The 17,192-nt window shown below is 49.9% G+C and overlaps 1 protein-coding gene across 1 annotated transcript in view; it reads left to right on the forward strand.

Moving 5' to 3' along the window:
- Window positions 1–17,192, forward strand: part of LOC119098691 (hemicentin-2) — a 61,085-nt gene that overhangs the window by 22,345 nt on the left and 21,548 nt on the right. The window contains exons 2-5 of the mRNA XM_037221683.1: window positions 13,093–13,279; window positions 13,806–13,960; window positions 14,499–14,666; window positions 15,613–15,774. Coding sequence (XP_037077578.1) covers window positions 13,093–13,279; window positions 13,806–13,960; window positions 14,499–14,666; window positions 15,613–15,774 — 672 coding nt within the window. The remainder of the gene's footprint in view (window positions 1–13,092; window positions 13,280–13,805; window positions 13,961–14,498; window positions 14,667–15,612; window positions 15,775–17,192) is intronic.

Raw genomic sequence — 17,192 nt, forward strand, 5'->3', positions numbered from 1 at the left:
AAATTATAATGCGACTATCGTATGCTAAAAGTTGTGTGCAAACAACCTGCACAAAAGTTGTACGCCTTTCATCCTTGAGCCACGTCTAGCATTCTTTAATTCTCGGAGCTGACTGGGAGGGACGAAGGATTTTACCACCGAGGTCTGGTCTGGGGCTCGTCTGGGGTCAGTTCGGATGCCACTGTCGCCTGCTCAGGACGAACCCTGGAAATGTTCCGGCTTCACATCTAGTGCACAGTTTTTGACGAGAGGTGCAACTGACACTGCTGAGGAGAACTTCAGGCGTGTCTTTTGATGCTTTATCACTCGAGATGCGTGACGAGCAGTGGTGGAACATTCGGTTTCACTAGAACTAGGTCCCACAAGCTGCAACTCAGAGATCCCCTTCAAATAATGATTTGTTTTATACATGCTGCAAATAAGAAAATGTATTGAGGTCCAGAATTTTAGACAGTGAGCTGTGAGTTGTGGGGTTAAAAATGGTCGACTTTCAACAAACCAGCAGGTACTGAACATCCGGCACGATCAAGCATATATGGGTTATGTTGGGCAAGCATCATATATCAAACCTTAGGTCTAAATGAATTATTCATTTTCGGATACACCAATGATTTGTGAAGATATATATAATGGACGTAATACGCGAGCTCGCATGGTCTAATGGCACGATATTCCAGAGCTCTGGTTCCCGGGTCACGGTCTTGCTTTCGGTCATGGTTTTCTGAAAAAGGACCTGAAGCATTTGTCTTGTTTAAGCTGAATGTACTCAACATAGGCACTTTTGATGCATTTTCTCGATCTGTTAAGGGTAACAACGTTGGCCTCGATACTGTAGATGAGATTGTATATACTGTTCGGATGGTTCCGCATTGGTGAGGACTTTTAGGCATTAAATCGGCAAATGGATGGATCGACCTAAAAATCGGTCTCATTTCGTGCCCAAGAAAACGCTAGGTAGACAGAATAAATAAAATCCGACTCCTTACCCCCATCTGGTGTGCAATTTGTAATCATTGTTCGTCATGCTTCCGCTCTCTCCCGTGGGACGTGTAACTGCGGCGGCGCAGAGCCGCTTAGCATCCTCTTTGCTTCGACAGCGAAACCTTTGACTTCCCCAACCCATTTTCACAGTGTACGTGTTCTGTTTTCAGCAAGCATTTGCTTTGCACTGAGAGCCGTTTTAATTCAGTTGAGTTTTAAACTTGCGCTAGCTGCGCTGGGCTTGGATACCTGTCACCAGTGGTTTTGTTTCCCCACTGTTACCTTCGCTGTGTTTTCTCCGCGGCGTTGGATGGTTGTTTTTCAAGCAATTGGAAATGATGACAGGGTGGACTGTGCAAGCTTGTATGGCAGTGGAGGCCCAAAATTGCAGTTGGGTGGCATTTTATGGATAGTATTGAAATGCGTAGGCATTGCGATTCGAGTCCGTATATTGGCTGTGGAGGGAGGTTGAGGCAACTCATGAAAACTAGAATGATTGTTTTGTTTCAAACTAAATACAGGTAGCAAATCAAAGTTAGCGACTGTCAACGTTATTTCCCAGTAACTTCCCGAAATGATGACTCGAAAAGTATGGTTAAAGTAAGTCACGCACCTCAATAAGAAAACCGATGGATAAAAACTCTATTGGAAACATAAGAAACAGATTGTTTAAAGATGTCTTGGATATAACTTCATCGTTTTGCTAACTTTTGCCCACAGGGATGTCACAAGTTTTTGTTGTGCAATGCAACAAATTGAATTTCCACTTGTCTGAAGCTCACAACATATGAGGAAGGGTCATTCAGGCACTGCCTTTGTGGTCATCGCTGCATGCTACAAAATATAAACGTGCTTCAGGCGCGTGCTGGTGTCCACTGCCAGGCTCTGCTGCGCCCCGCTGCTGCTGCGACACCTCAGTACAACAGCAGGTGTTACCACCATTCTGGTGACCACACAATCCATATCTGGACGCTATAGAGCAGTGCTCATTGAAGAGCTCGAAAGGCTCGCTTTGCCATGCCGAGTATGACCAATCAGATCACGAGCATTTGTAGTTGCGTTCAGTTAACGTGCTGTCTGGTGAGGAGCCGAGATGGCATGACCGTTTGGTCAATACGTCCACCTTCGATTTGCACAGGTCCACTCAATGAAACGTATAAGGGCAACGACAGGGGGGAACTTTGAGTTTTTCGTTGGGGGGGAGGGGGCAAACTAACAAACGTTGCCCATCCATTTCCGAGACGCATTTCCTCTCGAATTTTGTGCACTTTATACCCTGCGTTTATAATTTGGCCTCAATACAAAAAATAAAATCCTCCAGTTCCTGGTTTTTGAAGTTTTGAACTCAAAGTTTCTATGCAGAGTGAACGAGCTGCGAGATATCAGGGGTTTCTGGTTAAACGGCATTGCAGTGCTTAACAACGAGTATGTTGACGGTGCTCGATATTATGAGCCGCGCTCATCCTCAAGAGCTCATCTGTTGAGGATGAGCACGGGACAGAAGATGGACGTTTGTATTTTGGTCGTGTTTCTTCATAGGCGTCTCAAAGCCTCTGAAAATTTATGGTATCAATTTTGCATCCAGCTTTGTTCAGAAATGGATCATTTGCTGGAGAAGGACCAGCCACTACTTGCCTATAGCACATGCTTGTCAAAGTGCACACCGCACATGTTAACAAATGGTTCCGCTTCGATGCCGCTTCAGGAGGCTGCGGGAAGAGCAGTGATCTTAGGTAGCTGTGGGCTCCTCCAGGAAATACCAGCCACTGGGGCTAAAGAAGACGCTTTATTGAATGACACGGTGGCAATGCTCCAAAACAGTCAAAATTTGATGATCTCAGTTTGCTTGTAATCAAACAATCCAGACAGAGATGTGTTCTGAGGGTGAGTGGGAGAAGGCATGGAGCCATCCCAATCACCCCTCTGGTCACTCATGAGCCACCCACTTCGGCCACACCAAAACTTCATTGCAAAAACATATAGCTTGTATTTCCAAGATGCACCAAGTTCCAAGGACGCCACAAGGGGTCCCAAATTTATCATTTTCGTAAGACATTAAATTTCAGGGACACATTGTGCCTTGTCCGTTTGAAAAATTCCCGGATGGGGCCCACTCGGTAAAGGAGCACTACAATCATTATTTCCGACACCATAACCTTTATATTCAAGAGGTACGCAATTCCAGAGGGCACCACGAATTGCCACACACCTCCATGCTCAAGAGGTGCTGCAATGTTGTGCTTTTCACCTGGAACGAAATCCTTAAACAATTTCTGAGGTAAGGTGTACCAAAATCTTTATTCCGAAGCACCATGACCTTTACTTTCAAGAGGTGTTTCTGTGCGTTTCACGGTGGCGAAATTCCTGATCTGTCCATTCTTCGACGGTCGTCAAAGTGGCAACAGCTCTCTTTTTATTTGGCGGGGTCATAACCTTTATTTTCCAGTGACACCCAATTCTAGGGTGCATCCAAAGGGTTCCAAAACATTTTATATTAAAAATATAGCAAACTGCAGGAGGAGGTACAATATATGGCTTTCCTTCGACGAACTGAGGGATCGGCTTACTTGGCGAGGGGACACCGAACCCTGATTTCGCAGCATAAAAACATTTAACCAACATTTGTTTCGCGCCTCACATATTGTCACAAAACATATGCTAACACTGATTATTATATTGTAACTATAACAAAACAAATTAAACAAGTTAGGCAGCCAGTCAAAGCGGGCCATGGAAGGGTCCCGAAATCCTTACTTTAACGGACACCGCTATTTCTCTGCTTTCCATCATGACCAAATTTTGGATCGCCAGCTCACGCAAAAAGACACCACAAAAATCTTAATTTTGGAGTGCCAGTTAGTATTTAAGCCGTCACCCAATTCCAGGGGGCACCGCAATGGGTCCCAAAACGTTCATTTTCACGTGACAACAAAGTTCAGGGACACCGCAATGTTCGCACCTCCCATGGAGAAAATCCGGAATCGGCCCATTCGGCGATTGCTCGGCAAAACTTTTACTTCGGGACACCATAACCTTTATTTCTAGCAGGCACCAAATCCAAACGGGTTATTTCAAGGACCCAACGTCTTAATTTTCAAAGAGCACCAAAATCAGGGGCTACACAATTTCCGTGTCTTCCACCTTAGCGAAATCCTAAGTCGGACCTCTCGTCGAAGAGATACCCAGTGCCTTCATTTCGGGCATCACGACCTGTATCTTGAAGTGGCACCCACTGCAAGGGGGCACCACGAAGACCTCCAAGCCTTTCAACTTGAAGCGGCGTTAACTTCAGAGAGCACAACAATTTTCCATTTTTGTTCTTATTTTCAAGAGGAGCCAAAGGCACAACTATCAATGGGACAGGGATTCGTGACCTACCTTAGGTCTTTAGGTTGCGGGGTCCCATGGAGCCCTTTGAGCACCGAGGGAACGACGATCAAGGGTCCGATCGGAGGTTCGAAGGGCAGGTCGACGGATGAAGGGACCTCAGCCGGCAAGCAATACCGAACACTCCGTCCCGCGCCGGCCCCGGCCCTGGGCTCTCGTTCCCAACTTGGGGCAGGAACGGGCCTATGCATGTTAACCCCGAAGAGCATGCATTCGTCTGGCCTCTGTTCTGATCATACGCTCACGGTGCCCAACAAATGTCCCGTGTCGTCCGTAAGCCAAAATCGGTCAAGGGTTCATTCGCTGCATAGGGAGAGGAGCGGGACCCCGAATGCCAAAAGGCCTCTTGGGTTGGTTAGGATCCTCATGCCATTGACAGGAGAAATGATGGTGCAACAGTTTGCACTCACAATGAGACAGTGGCCTTTGCCAGTCAGAGGTCGCAGGGCCGAAGGAGGGGGCTCTCCGAACCGCCCCAGCTAAGAGCCAGAAGTCGAAATGCCGAGTTGGTGTCTTGGCGCTAGTTCGGCACTGCACTCCCTGTGCCGGTAAGGAATCCTTTCGCGTCAGTGACGTGTCCCTGGGTCAATCCGACGTCATGTACCCAGGTCAGAGGGCTTGCCACATCAGGGGTGGCGTCCGTGGATGATGTACCCTCTGAAGGCCTCCGCATCGACTAGGGTACCCCGGTCCCGGTTTCGCCAGACTAGCGATTACCAGTTACCCCGGGCTGGGGAGAGAGGTCCCCTTCAGCTCTTGACCAGGACGATTCATCTATGCGATTTCTAGGTGGATTCTCAGAACGGAACAATCACTTGCAACATCACGAGCAGCCGAGATAACGCCAATGCGTCATGACTCCATGGTGCTGTACATGCAAAAATAATGTGAAAATGTGTCGGCAGTTGCATACAAAACACATACGCGTTACATCTTGTGCATTTTGTTTGCAACGTAATGCAATATATGCTTTTTTTGCAAACTACTACCATGTTGTGTTTAAATAATCACATATTTTGAACCAAGACAACTTTCTGTGCTAGGGCGCAGTATATCTAATATATCTGCTTTTAATATCTAGATCTCATATTGCTTATCCATTGCTCCTGTCACATTCACCAATTAGAATGTACGTAGTTGTCGTACGTCTTCAAGACACTCAAAACATGCAGCACCAGATTTGAATATTTTTATGTTAACGACGCAAAGCATGCTACTCATATTCCAGAGAGCTGGTCGTGTGTTTTTCTTTAAGAAAGAATATCGCGTCAAAAGCCTACGAATTTTAATAATCTGTTCCACCACCAACATTTCAATATTCGCTCCAGACATTCACGACATTCACTCCAGTGGTATTACGAGTCAGGCACAATGTGTACAAGTTTTTTTGCGTTGAACCATTCACTGTTGGTTTAATTCATCGCGTTGCCCGCACTTTCTGCCAGGCTGAGAGGCAGACGTCGCCATATTGTCTCAGAAGCGTCGTAAAGCCCCAATGACGCACGCACATTCACTGTGAGACCAGCGACTTACAGAATGCCATTTTTTGCGGATTTTGTTTTACGTAAGATACTTAGTTTTGTGTTAAAAGTGATTTTTCATACCAGATTGTGAGTCCCTAGATAATCTCAAATTATATTTACTTCAAAAAACTGATAGGGTAGCGGGAATCAGGCTCCACAGCCAAATATTGGTGGCCCAGCCCAACACTGGGAGAGAACCAGCCCAACATTTGAGTGGCCCAGCTCAATATTTGGGGGGGGGGGGCATGCTCCCCAAAGAGATACAAAATTCCACCACTGGGCAACGAAATGTGTGAGTGGCCGTTGACCCTCTGGACACAGCGCGGCGGCACGTCGTGCGAAACAGCCTCAAATCAATCCGACCACGACCAGTCCGACACTGAGACGATCGTGCAGCGACCAGTTCTTATCGATTTTTAAAGTTTTTTTTTTTGTTCGGCGACGTGACATGTTCATGATCGATCCACCGCAACACAGCATCATGATTAATCCACCGTCAATCAGGGCAAGACTGGGAGGGCTCTCGCAGCTATCACGGGATGCCAACTCCGAAGAGCTCACCAAGTAATGTGATTGCGAATCGTGGGAATGCTAGCGTTTCCATATGCAATGTACCTCACAGCCGTCTGGTAGGAGATTTGAGTAACGACCTCCGCCTGCCCGACGTTGTACCCGAAAGGTGGTGCGCTCAGAAAGAAAGAACCGTGCGCTCAGATGCTGACGATGCCCGGTCGACTCTCCGCGGTGTCAGCTCTACATCTGTGCCTTTTTATACGACCTTGGATTCCCTTTACATGAGACACTTTGAACCAACTGAGGGCCGAGAGGGAACAAGCTGCGATGCAGTAGCACCCAAAATTTCACTGACAACATCCTGCACGCCGGCGCCATGCCACGGTGGCTTCTCCGGCGGGGGATCGCTGGCTGGCCTGACCGCGCGCCGGCGCCATGCCACGGTGGCTTCTCCGGCGGGGGATCGCTGGCTGGCCTGACCGCACGCCGGCGCCATGTCACGGTGGCTTCTCCGGCGGGGGATCGCTGGCTGGCCTGACCGCACGCCGGCGCCATGCCACGGTGGCTTCTCCGGCGGGGGATCGCTGGCTGGCCTGACCGCACGCCGGTGTCATGCCACGGTGGCTTCTCCGGCGGGGATCGCTGGCTGGCCTGACCGGCCTTCTGCAGTTCCTATCTCTCTGGTCGGAGCGCAAACTTTTTTTGTCTCGGGGACCGGTAGGGCTCTGCATAGTAGAGCACTGTTGCCAAAAAGCAGCTCCGTTATTCCTTACTACGTTGCCCTACACAAGATGTAGCGGAATTTGTTGTAGTCAGCCACTCTGCTCTGTAAAAATAATAGTTGCAAAGCAGTAAAAAAATCATGTTTACACATTTCCTAAGTCAGACGTATTTATTATCTGTGGCGTTAGTACCAACGAAGCTGTGGTGGAACCACAAACTGTTTACATACATGCCAAAGGCATGATTGAGCTTTCTGCTCTCTCCCCCCCTCTCTCTCTCTCTCTCTCTCTCTCTCTCTCTCTCTCTCTCTCTCTCTCTCTCTCTCTCTCTCGCCCTCCCCTCTCGTCGCTTTAAACCGTTTTCAAGTAGCATATTACATGGTCACGATGCAGCGAAAGGAGACTGTAACGATACCACTTAGTGTTCACCGTGCTTACTGTTCACCATAAATGCGCTGCTTACTGGTCGCTTGGTATTTCATATATGGCTACGAACCCGCGAAAGGAGAAGATAAACGAACACATAAAAGAAGCGAAATTGCCAGGCGTTTCCAAAAACCTTACACGTTGATGGGATTGAAGACGATTTGCATGCATTCGAAGTGTACAGCTCTTGTTCAGTATAATCCCCTTGTCCCTCCGAAAATAGCCTGTTTTATCTTCGTCATCGTTCATATTTCTTTAAAACAAAAACAAAAACGGAGGTCAGCGATCTGGCTAACAGCTATCTGGTTAACGAACCGGGCTTTCAAAACGTCGAGATGGGCCTTTCATGTCCTCAAAAGGACTCAAATGTCAAAATGGTATATTTAGAAGAAAATAGACGCAGATGCAGGTTTTTGGCAGCCAGAGCCTGTTGGACTTGTTGGTGGAACCCCGGGAACTCTGCCGGGTACCGTGTGGCTTTCTAACTCCGCCAATAAGAGATCGGCCTGAAACCGCCCCCCCCCCCCCCCCTCCCTCCTTAGGGCAGTGGGGAGTATGGGACTGAGGCACCCTTGAATACGCTACATACTGCCCATTATCTTCCTCGCCAACACGCTGCTTGTGTAGATGCCACGTAGGGTGTGAAAGACATCGTTGCACGCTGATAGGCAGGAGGCAGCCGGTGGCCTTTCGTCACTGGTAGTTACGCTGACATTAGAACTGACAACGTTGAAAAAACAGTATGCCTGCAGGTGAGGACATTGTTTTCTCTCTTCCAAGGGCGCACTTGTTGGGGGGGCGTCAGTGTCTAAGGCTCTCTTCACGAAGTTATTAGAATATCACGCAGCCGGACAAGCGCATGTCATAGTCATGGACTGATACCTGTGACTGTATTGTACCATCAGGTGACCACCGACCACTTGGATGCGTTGAGTGCAAGTTCCGAACACAAGTCACGTTTTGTGCTATATAATACAGGCTTCGTGCAGTGGTACGAGTTATGACAGAAGTGAGACACGTAATGACATGAGAAAAGTGCCATGATCAAGCGTATTAATGTGAGTAAAGTATATCAGATCATGGACAACCACGCAAGAATACTTCGAAAAAGAGCCAAAACGTGCACAAACCAATGACATGGTTTGGCAAACACGCGCCAACGCGCACGTCAGCACTCGGCAGATTGAACCACTACATTTGAGTCAGTCCGTCTGCTACAGTGGTAATTCTGACACGGTCATCTGGCAGCGACTCTGACGTCATGCAAACGTTCCATGACGTAATCAAACGATGACATTGGGAGCTTATAAACTTAATAGGGAGATCGTGTTATCTTGCGCCGTCTCTTGCACTTGAAAGCATACCAATAACTACAAGTAAGTTTGTTTCATCATATTTCATGCTTGCTTCAAAATCTTCAAGTATGAAACATTTCCTTTATACCCTTAGAAAGTTTCCAACTCAAGCGGTTCGATTCGACTGCTCACCCTTTCGAAGGTCAGTGTCTTTGGAATAACTGATCTCGGATTCGTTCCTTTTCCAGCTGCATGAAACGTGATTGCTTGAACGTTACGCTGTACACATATACGGGCATTTGTCTGATTACAACCGTTCCATTCGGGCGTCATTTTCCTGCAGCATTGCAATTCGAACAAGGTGTGGCCTTTCCCTATCGATTTGCATAGGAAACGCGAAATTTCCACACAAAAAAAAACTGAATAAAATGGCGGGAAGTGGTCCGAGCTGTTGACAATCTGGTGCCATAGCTGAAAGAGACCAGTTCGTACCGAGACAAGCATGGTTGAGGTGAATGAGAGTCCGTCCATCTCTGTTGCCTAGTTGGTTAGAGCGTCCTGAGTTGTGTCACGATTGTCCCTCCCGTAGCGGGTTAGACCCGGGTCGCTGTGGAAGCTCAGCCCATGCCCTTGATTGAGAAGACACGCGGCCGGTGGCAGCGGCCTCGCTAAGGTCAGATGACGTCAGGGGCAGGGGGGATCATGCCGAGCGGTGCGGCACACTAAGCTTCCCGGAATTTCATGATTGGATGAGGGGCAGGGTTCACGCAATCAACACCTTTTGCGCGGGTGCTGATCGCAAACATCCATTCAGTCAAAAGTTTGGGCCAAATCTTGAGCAATGTGCGCAGCCGATCACGCACTTTCGAGCGCAAAGCACGGATCTCCCCCTTCTGAGGCGTTTCTAGGACTGCTGTTGGTTCGGCAACCAGAGCGCATGGAAGCATGGAACGAGTCGTACCACGCAGGCGAATGCACTGTCGACAGCGGTAGCATCGCCCAGCGTATACAGGCGCCCCAGTGCTCAACCGCTCCATCTATCTCGACCGCACGTTTTCCGAAGCCAGTCTCGTTCCTTGTGATCAACATCCAGTCAAAATGTTTCGGTTTTTGCAATACACTGGTTGGGTGCACCGAATCACAAAGCACATCCAAAGAGATCAAGCTTCTTATATTCAAATCTCCGGGTTTTGCCACGCCCAAAGCCAGGTTTTGCAGGGACTGTATAGTTAGTGTCAATCGACACCCCGAATTGGTCAAGCAGTGCAACCAATTGCAAAGTTTGATTAATGCTATTTATGAATTTGTATGCGCATATCTACCGGCACCGCACCCCTGCCTGCCAATCCCAAGAACAAGGATATTCCAGAAAACCAGAAAAACCTTATGCTCCTGATAGAATAAGCTACTTCAGTAAAACGTATATATATACTGTAATGCCTTTTTAAATGTTCTTCTGCACGACATTTGTGATTTGAATCGAATGTTTGCCTTACGTACTGGGGAAAACCCACGGCTGATATATATATATATATATATATATATATATATATATATATGCATATGTGTGTGTATATATAGCTTTTCTGTGCTTCTTTGTAATATTATGGGCATAGGTTTATTATTACTTTCCTCTAAACGGATTTATATTTGTTTTCTTGAAGTCCATCCATGAGGTGACTTTTCACGTCACCGGCTCGTTACAACACTCGCTAAGTTCGATGTGTTACAACACCCACTCATGTGGTATTGAGTGAGCGAGTGAGTGATAACGCTCAGGCCCTGTCGCTTGCTCATCCAATAGGCGCTATTTAACATTCATATCCAAGAACATTATATGGCAAGTTAGCATAGAGTCCTTAAGGTGACGGGCTCTATTCGCCGTTGTCTTGGGATCATTCACGTTTTGATACTGAAGCCTGTTAGGACTTCACTCGAGCCACCCCGCAAAAGCCGTGTTACTGGTCATGTGTATGCATATGAACTTGGCCGGAAGTGCCATTCTGTGGAAGTCGCATGCAATAGGTTTAACATTGAGCAGAGATAAGGCCTTAGAACAGTGGAAAGCATAACTGACATGCGCTGGATATCTATAGGATATGTATAGGGTGGTATAGGTATACCACGAAGCGCCCAGCGCCTTCTTATTCGGGCAGGGATGGCCCACTGTGTGTACATTGCTGGTTGGTAATTGCTTCCGCAAATAAAGATAAAACGGAGCTGCAAGCGCGCCCCGATCACACCCAATGACGATGTTGAGTACATGTCTTCGAGCGGGCACGCCAGACACAACGGGCCGACTTTTGTGAGCTGTAGAGGTTCGTAATCCAAAGGTGGCCGATGCTGAGCATTTGGAGGACCGATACGGACCGGACTGGTATGCGCTGCGGACCGGACTGGTATGCACTACGGACCGGATTAGTATGCGCTACGGACCGGACTGGTATGCGCTGCGGACCGGACTGGTATGCGCTACGGACCGGACTGGTATGCGCTACGGACCGGACTGGTATGCGCTACGGACCGGACTGGTATGCGCTACGGACCGGACTCGTATGCGATACGGACCGGACTGGTATGCACTACGGACCGGATTGGTATGCGCTACGGACCGGACTGGTATGCGCTACGGACCGGACTGGCGCGACGGACCGGACTGGTATGCGATACGGACCGGACTGGTATGTGCTACGGACCGGACTGGTATGCGCTACGGACCGGACTGGTATGCGCTACGGATCGGACTGGTATGCACTACGGACCAGACTGGTATGCGCCACGGACCGGATTGGTATGCGCTTCGGGCCGGACTGGTATGCCCTACGGACCGGACTGGTATGCCCTACGGACCAGACTGGTATGCGCCACGGGACGGATTGGTATGCACTTCGGACCGGATTGGTATGCACTACGGAACGGATTGGTATGCGCTACGGACCTGACTGGTATGCGCCACGGGACGGATTGGTATGCACTTCGGACCGGATTGGTATGCGCTTCGGACCGAATTGGTATGCACTACGCAACGGATTGGTATGCGCTACGGACCGCGGTTCAGCCCTGTCCGCGTCCATTCATGACAACATATGGAACGTTTCCTATTTCCGTTGATTATGCTGTAATATCTATCTACCTACAAGCAATAAATCTGGTACTGCAGCGAGCAATGTCACACACGGATGATGCACTGTACACGGCCCGTTTATTGGGTTGCCTTTGGTTTCCAACTCAGGCTGCGCGGCGATTATTTCAGCCGGCGTCGGCGAGCCAGCGCCACGTACTCACTGATCAATGCCCCTCGTGATTCATGGCGGTGGCGATATCAACCGTTGCGGGCCCAAGGTCCGGTTGTCTCCATATCCGCGACAGCTACATAAATACATATTCTGCACGGCACGTGTCCAAGGCCCTGACACTCAAGGGGTCGCCGCTGCGCCACCAGGTGAAATCACGTCCCGAGAACCAGGTGCGGGCCGTCGGTCAACACGTGCTCGTGTTTCGTATCGAACAACTCAGTAAGTGGTAGCCGAGCCGAACCCCATTCCCGTTTCCGTCCCAGGGTTGTTGTGGCTCTGTGACATGAAGGTCATAGGCGCCAATAACCTTCCATTATGAACCATCGTGATTACCCCTTGAATGTCGGCAAGATGGCACAGGAACTTATGTTTAATATGATGAATGGTACCAAATTACCTCGCAGTGAAGCTAATTTCCATTCCTACCCACCAGGTGTTCCCCGACTTGCAACAGTTCTAAAACTCTTAAGTCAGGTTGGATTAAATTTACTAGTCACAGCCTGTTGTGATTTTTGTGCTCAACGATCTCTGTCCCTGACAGTCCGGTATCGACTAATCTTTATCGCAAACGATTTTTTTTTCAAAGCTGACGAACTCGGACCCAAGGCCCTAGAGCCCCGACTTCAAATTGGACGCAATCTCCTATCAGCTTGTCCTGAACTCGGACTCGTACTCGGACTCGGAGCTGGACGGGTGGCTTCCTTACCATGCGTAAGGAATCATCTGACAAATGCGGCTGACTACAGGCGCGGCAGTTTGTAGCACTCCCAGTAGCCTACGTTCCTGGTCACGTGACCCTTGCCTCATGCGACACTCTAGGCGACTGGTCGTATGATCGCTGCTCCGATATGACCGGTCGTGTGACGGCCCCGGTCATGTGTGACAGGTCGTGACGTGTCTGCTCCTGTGTGACGGCTGTGGTGACCGTGCCCGTGTGCGTGCGTGACAGGTCGGGTGCAGCAGGTGGCCGTGACGGGTCTGGTGGGGCGGTCCGTCCTGCTGCCCTGCCAGGTGGACGAGACGCTCTGCGGGCCCATCCACAACATCCAGTGGTACCGGGGTGACGGCGACACGCGCGTCTTCATCTTCTCAGAGCTGGCCGCCGTCGAGTCGGGCGAGAACATGCTGCAGGGCAGGTCAGTCGGTGCGCCACCAGGCCCGGTGACGACTGTTGAGCGTGCCGCGTTCCAGGTCGTTCAGTACGCCACCAGGTCATTCAATGCGCCGCCAGATCATTCGGTGCACCGCCGGGTCATTCAGCGTTCCACCAGGTCACTCAGTGCGCCCGTCAGGTCATTCAGTGCGCCGCCGGGTCGTTAAGTGCGCCCCCGGGACGTTCAGTGCACCGCCAGGTCGTTCAGTGCGCCGGCAGGTCTTTCAGTGCGCCGCTAGGTCATTCAGTGAGCCGCCAGGTCATTCAGTGAGCCGCCAGGTCATTCAGTGGGCCGCCAGGTTATTCAGTGGGCCGCCAGGGCAGATGACAGCTTTGTCGCGTCGGAGCCGAATAAAATGCCCTGGAAAGATCTCCGGGGGAATAGGTTGACCAGATGTCTTGAACGATCCGCTGTCGTATGCGTATGACATCGGTCTTGGGTGTTCTCTTTCCCGTGGACCTATATGGGAGAACACGTTCCGTTACAACTGGGCTTTTTACACTTCCAGAGGTTTTTTCCATTACACGAAGGGCTCGGTGACGACTCAGCTGGAGATCCGTCCGCTGAGGGCGGACGATGAGAGCCTCTACAAGTGTGAGCTGACATACCTGGAGGTCAGGGAGTCATGCGCCGTCATTCAGTTTGTCAACCTCACCACAACGGGTGAGCTGCCAAGTCGTCCCTCAATTTTTCTTTGTCTTTCTTTGTCTTTTTTGTCTTTTTTCTTGGCCTCTCTTTGTCTTTCCACGGTTAATTGTATGTTGGGAACATAAGAATGATGTCATTCAGCTGAAATGCGGTGTTAAGAGCATCCGACGTTTTGACGACAACGAGACGTGGCCAAATGCTGCAAAATTTAGTGGTTCAGCTTATCACACTAGAATGCTCCTCATCGTTTCATATACATTTAGGTTTTCGTGTCATTGACATTCCATTTCCTGCACGCTGTATGGTTAATACATGTGTGCTCATTGTTGGCACGGTGTGTAACAAACATTGCTTGCGGCTAGCATGTCTGATAATCGTGTCGCCATTGTCAGACACGCACCGTCGCGCCGAAGGACGCTGTCCGTTCATTGTCAGGTGCGCTCACGCCCTGCGAGTATTGTAGAATAAGCTAACAAAGTTAGCGAGCTTCGCCTTTCAGCACAGGTATGCATTGGACGTCCGTTTGAACATGCGACTTGTTCCTGTGACACAGCCGAGCCGGGCGCACTGAGGATACTATTGAAGGACGGCGCGGAGGTGACGGACGGCTCGCTGATTGGTCCGTACGCCGAGGGCACAAACCTGACCCTGACCTGCGAGGCGCCCGGCGGGAAGCCTCCGGCCACCGTCACGTGGTGGAACAACACGGTCGACATGGGCGGTGAGCACATCCGGTGGCCATCCGCCCGCCTCCAATCAGCTGCTGCGACTCTTGCCGGCGACCATAAACTGCACGATAAATGGTGCCCGGCAATCTCGTGAACCTGTGGCTGTTCCAGTTCTCTCCCCCTCCTTCCCTCTCTCTCCCTCCCTCCCAGTTCCAATCCAGTTGAGACCACCCGTAGACATAGCGGGCCGCCGCGGCGCGTACAGTGTGATGTATGCACAGCTATTTTTCTCGGCATCAGTGCGGCATAGCAAGCAGCCTTCAGGAAATGAGCCCTGAATATAAAGGAGACAAAATTGCCGCTGTCGGCAGTTGACGCGGCACTTGTGACATTAGAACGCTGGCCGAGCTCGACTCGAGGGCGAGACTTGCCGAGCGCTGGATCATCCCCGGATCTAACTCCAAACCCACCGCGAGTTTGTCGCTCGCTTCATGTGATACAGCAGTTTTACTGATGTCCCTGTGCAATGTAAACGTAATTTTATAGTCACTTTTCTTTATCCATGTCAAGAAAAATGCTTAGAACTTTTTACGCGTGTAAGTAATGGCGTTTTGATCTCAGCGCTCTCATTTTGCGTCGTCCTTCAATTCAATTTTTATTTTACTTCCCTCGTGCTCATATTCGATGATTACCAAACGTGTTCTCCTCGTTTAGAAGCGAGTTTTTATTGCGTTCCAGTCGACCCAGCCCCGGTCTTCGAGGTTTAAATAGTTGACTGCACTTCGATTTGGAAGGTGTCTTTTATCAGGAGACAAGCAGAACATCCATGGCGAATCATGCTCTTCATGAAGTGTAATGCACAGTATACTGACCGTCTGAATCCTAACCCACGGAAGCACGATCAATGCAGGTGTTTGATCGTTTTGTGGCGATACCCAGCCCGGCCCTTGCCCCTAGAAGACGAGTGTGCCGCTGACAGCATCGTCCGTTGTTCGCCAGGCGTCGCTAGTCAAGTGACGTCGCGAGCCGGCACGGGAGTGGGGAAGAACGTGCTCCGTCTTCGGCTGGGTCGGCACGACCTGGGCGCCCGGTTTGAGTGTCAAGCGACCAACGCGGCCGTCCGTACGCCGCTGCGGTCAACCGTCCACCTGGACATGCACGGTAAACATTGGTGTCCACCTGGACATGCACAATAAACACTGATGTCCACCTGGACATACACGATGATCATTGATGTCCACCTGTACGTGCACGGCATACCCCAATGTCCATCTGGACATGAACGGTAAGCACTGATGTCCACCTGGACATGCACGGTATGCACTGTTGTCCACCTGGACACGCACGGTAAACACTGGTGCCCATCTGGGCATGGACAGTAAACAGTGATGTCCACCTAAACACGCCCGGTAAACGCTGATGTCCACCCAGACATACACGGTAAACACTGATGTGTACCTGGGTATGAACTGTAAACATTGATGGCGTCCTGGGACATCTACAGTAAACAATGATGTCGACATAGGTGTGTATTGTAAATACTGACGTCTATCTGGACACGTGCCGCAAACACTGATGTCAACCTGAAACATGAACAGTAAACGCTGATGTTGACCTGGACCGGGACTGTTAACACTGTCGCCCACACGGACATTCATAGGGAGTACTGATGTCCACATGGACATGCACAATGAGCACTGTCGCCGTCCGTTCACGTGCGGTACAGCTCGCATACCGTAATTTGCACGTGCGCTGTAAGCACTGACGTCCACGTGGGCTACACCGCAATGGCTGATGTCCTGCTGTACGTGCACGATAAACACCAGCGTTTGTGTTAACACCACCATGGGCGTGCACGGCAAACACTTGCTGACACGAACTCGTTCGAAATACTTGCACGCACCTGGACCTGCACGGTGATCTGTGACGGTTACGCCTAACTCCACTGGACCTAACTGAAGTCCAACTATGGCGGCACGTGAGGCGCATCTGAGTTACCACTGGTATTATTATCTCGAAGAGTGTGCCTTTGTTTACAACACAGTGTACCAATGGCCGATGCTAAGCCTTACGCGGACTTCTATCCCGCGTAGAATCCAAATAAATTAAACTAAATGAAACCAAATCGGAATCTGTAGGAACGAACCGACCCGCAAATCGAACATACCGGCCAGGTACGCGAACGCCTGATGGAATGTCCCTGTAGCCAACTATCCCCTTCCAAACATGTGCTTTGCTGTGAACATATCCCGTTCAAACGTGGGTGGCCATTGAATGTGAGGCAAAGCTGGCTTTGAGTCCCAAGTGTATAGAACCTTTGAGCTGGAGTCCGCGTTCTTTTGGCTCAGGCCTGAGTCTGAGTCTCAGTTTACGGCTTTCTCAAATTTGTATCTGAGTCCGTGCCTCATTCATGTGTAAGATGGATGGAATCTTCGAAGTCCGTGTCCCAATTAGGCCATGAGCCCGGACACGAGTCCGCCCACGCCCAAACCCACACCTGCCTGACATGGGCGGTAATCACTGACGACTGTCAAACGTAACTGCACGTGCCGCTAGAACCGTGATCCGTGCGTTGATCA

The sequence above is a fragment of the Pollicipes pollicipes genome, unplaced genomic scaffold (assembly GCF_011947565.3).
Source record: "Pollicipes pollicipes isolate AB1234 unplaced genomic scaffold, Ppol_2.1 Scaffold_2555;HRSCAF=2994_pilon_pilon_pilon, whole genome shotgun sequence".
Taxonomy (NCBI): domain Eukaryota; kingdom Metazoa; phylum Arthropoda; class Thecostraca; order Pollicipedomorpha; family Pollicipedidae; genus Pollicipes; species Pollicipes pollicipes.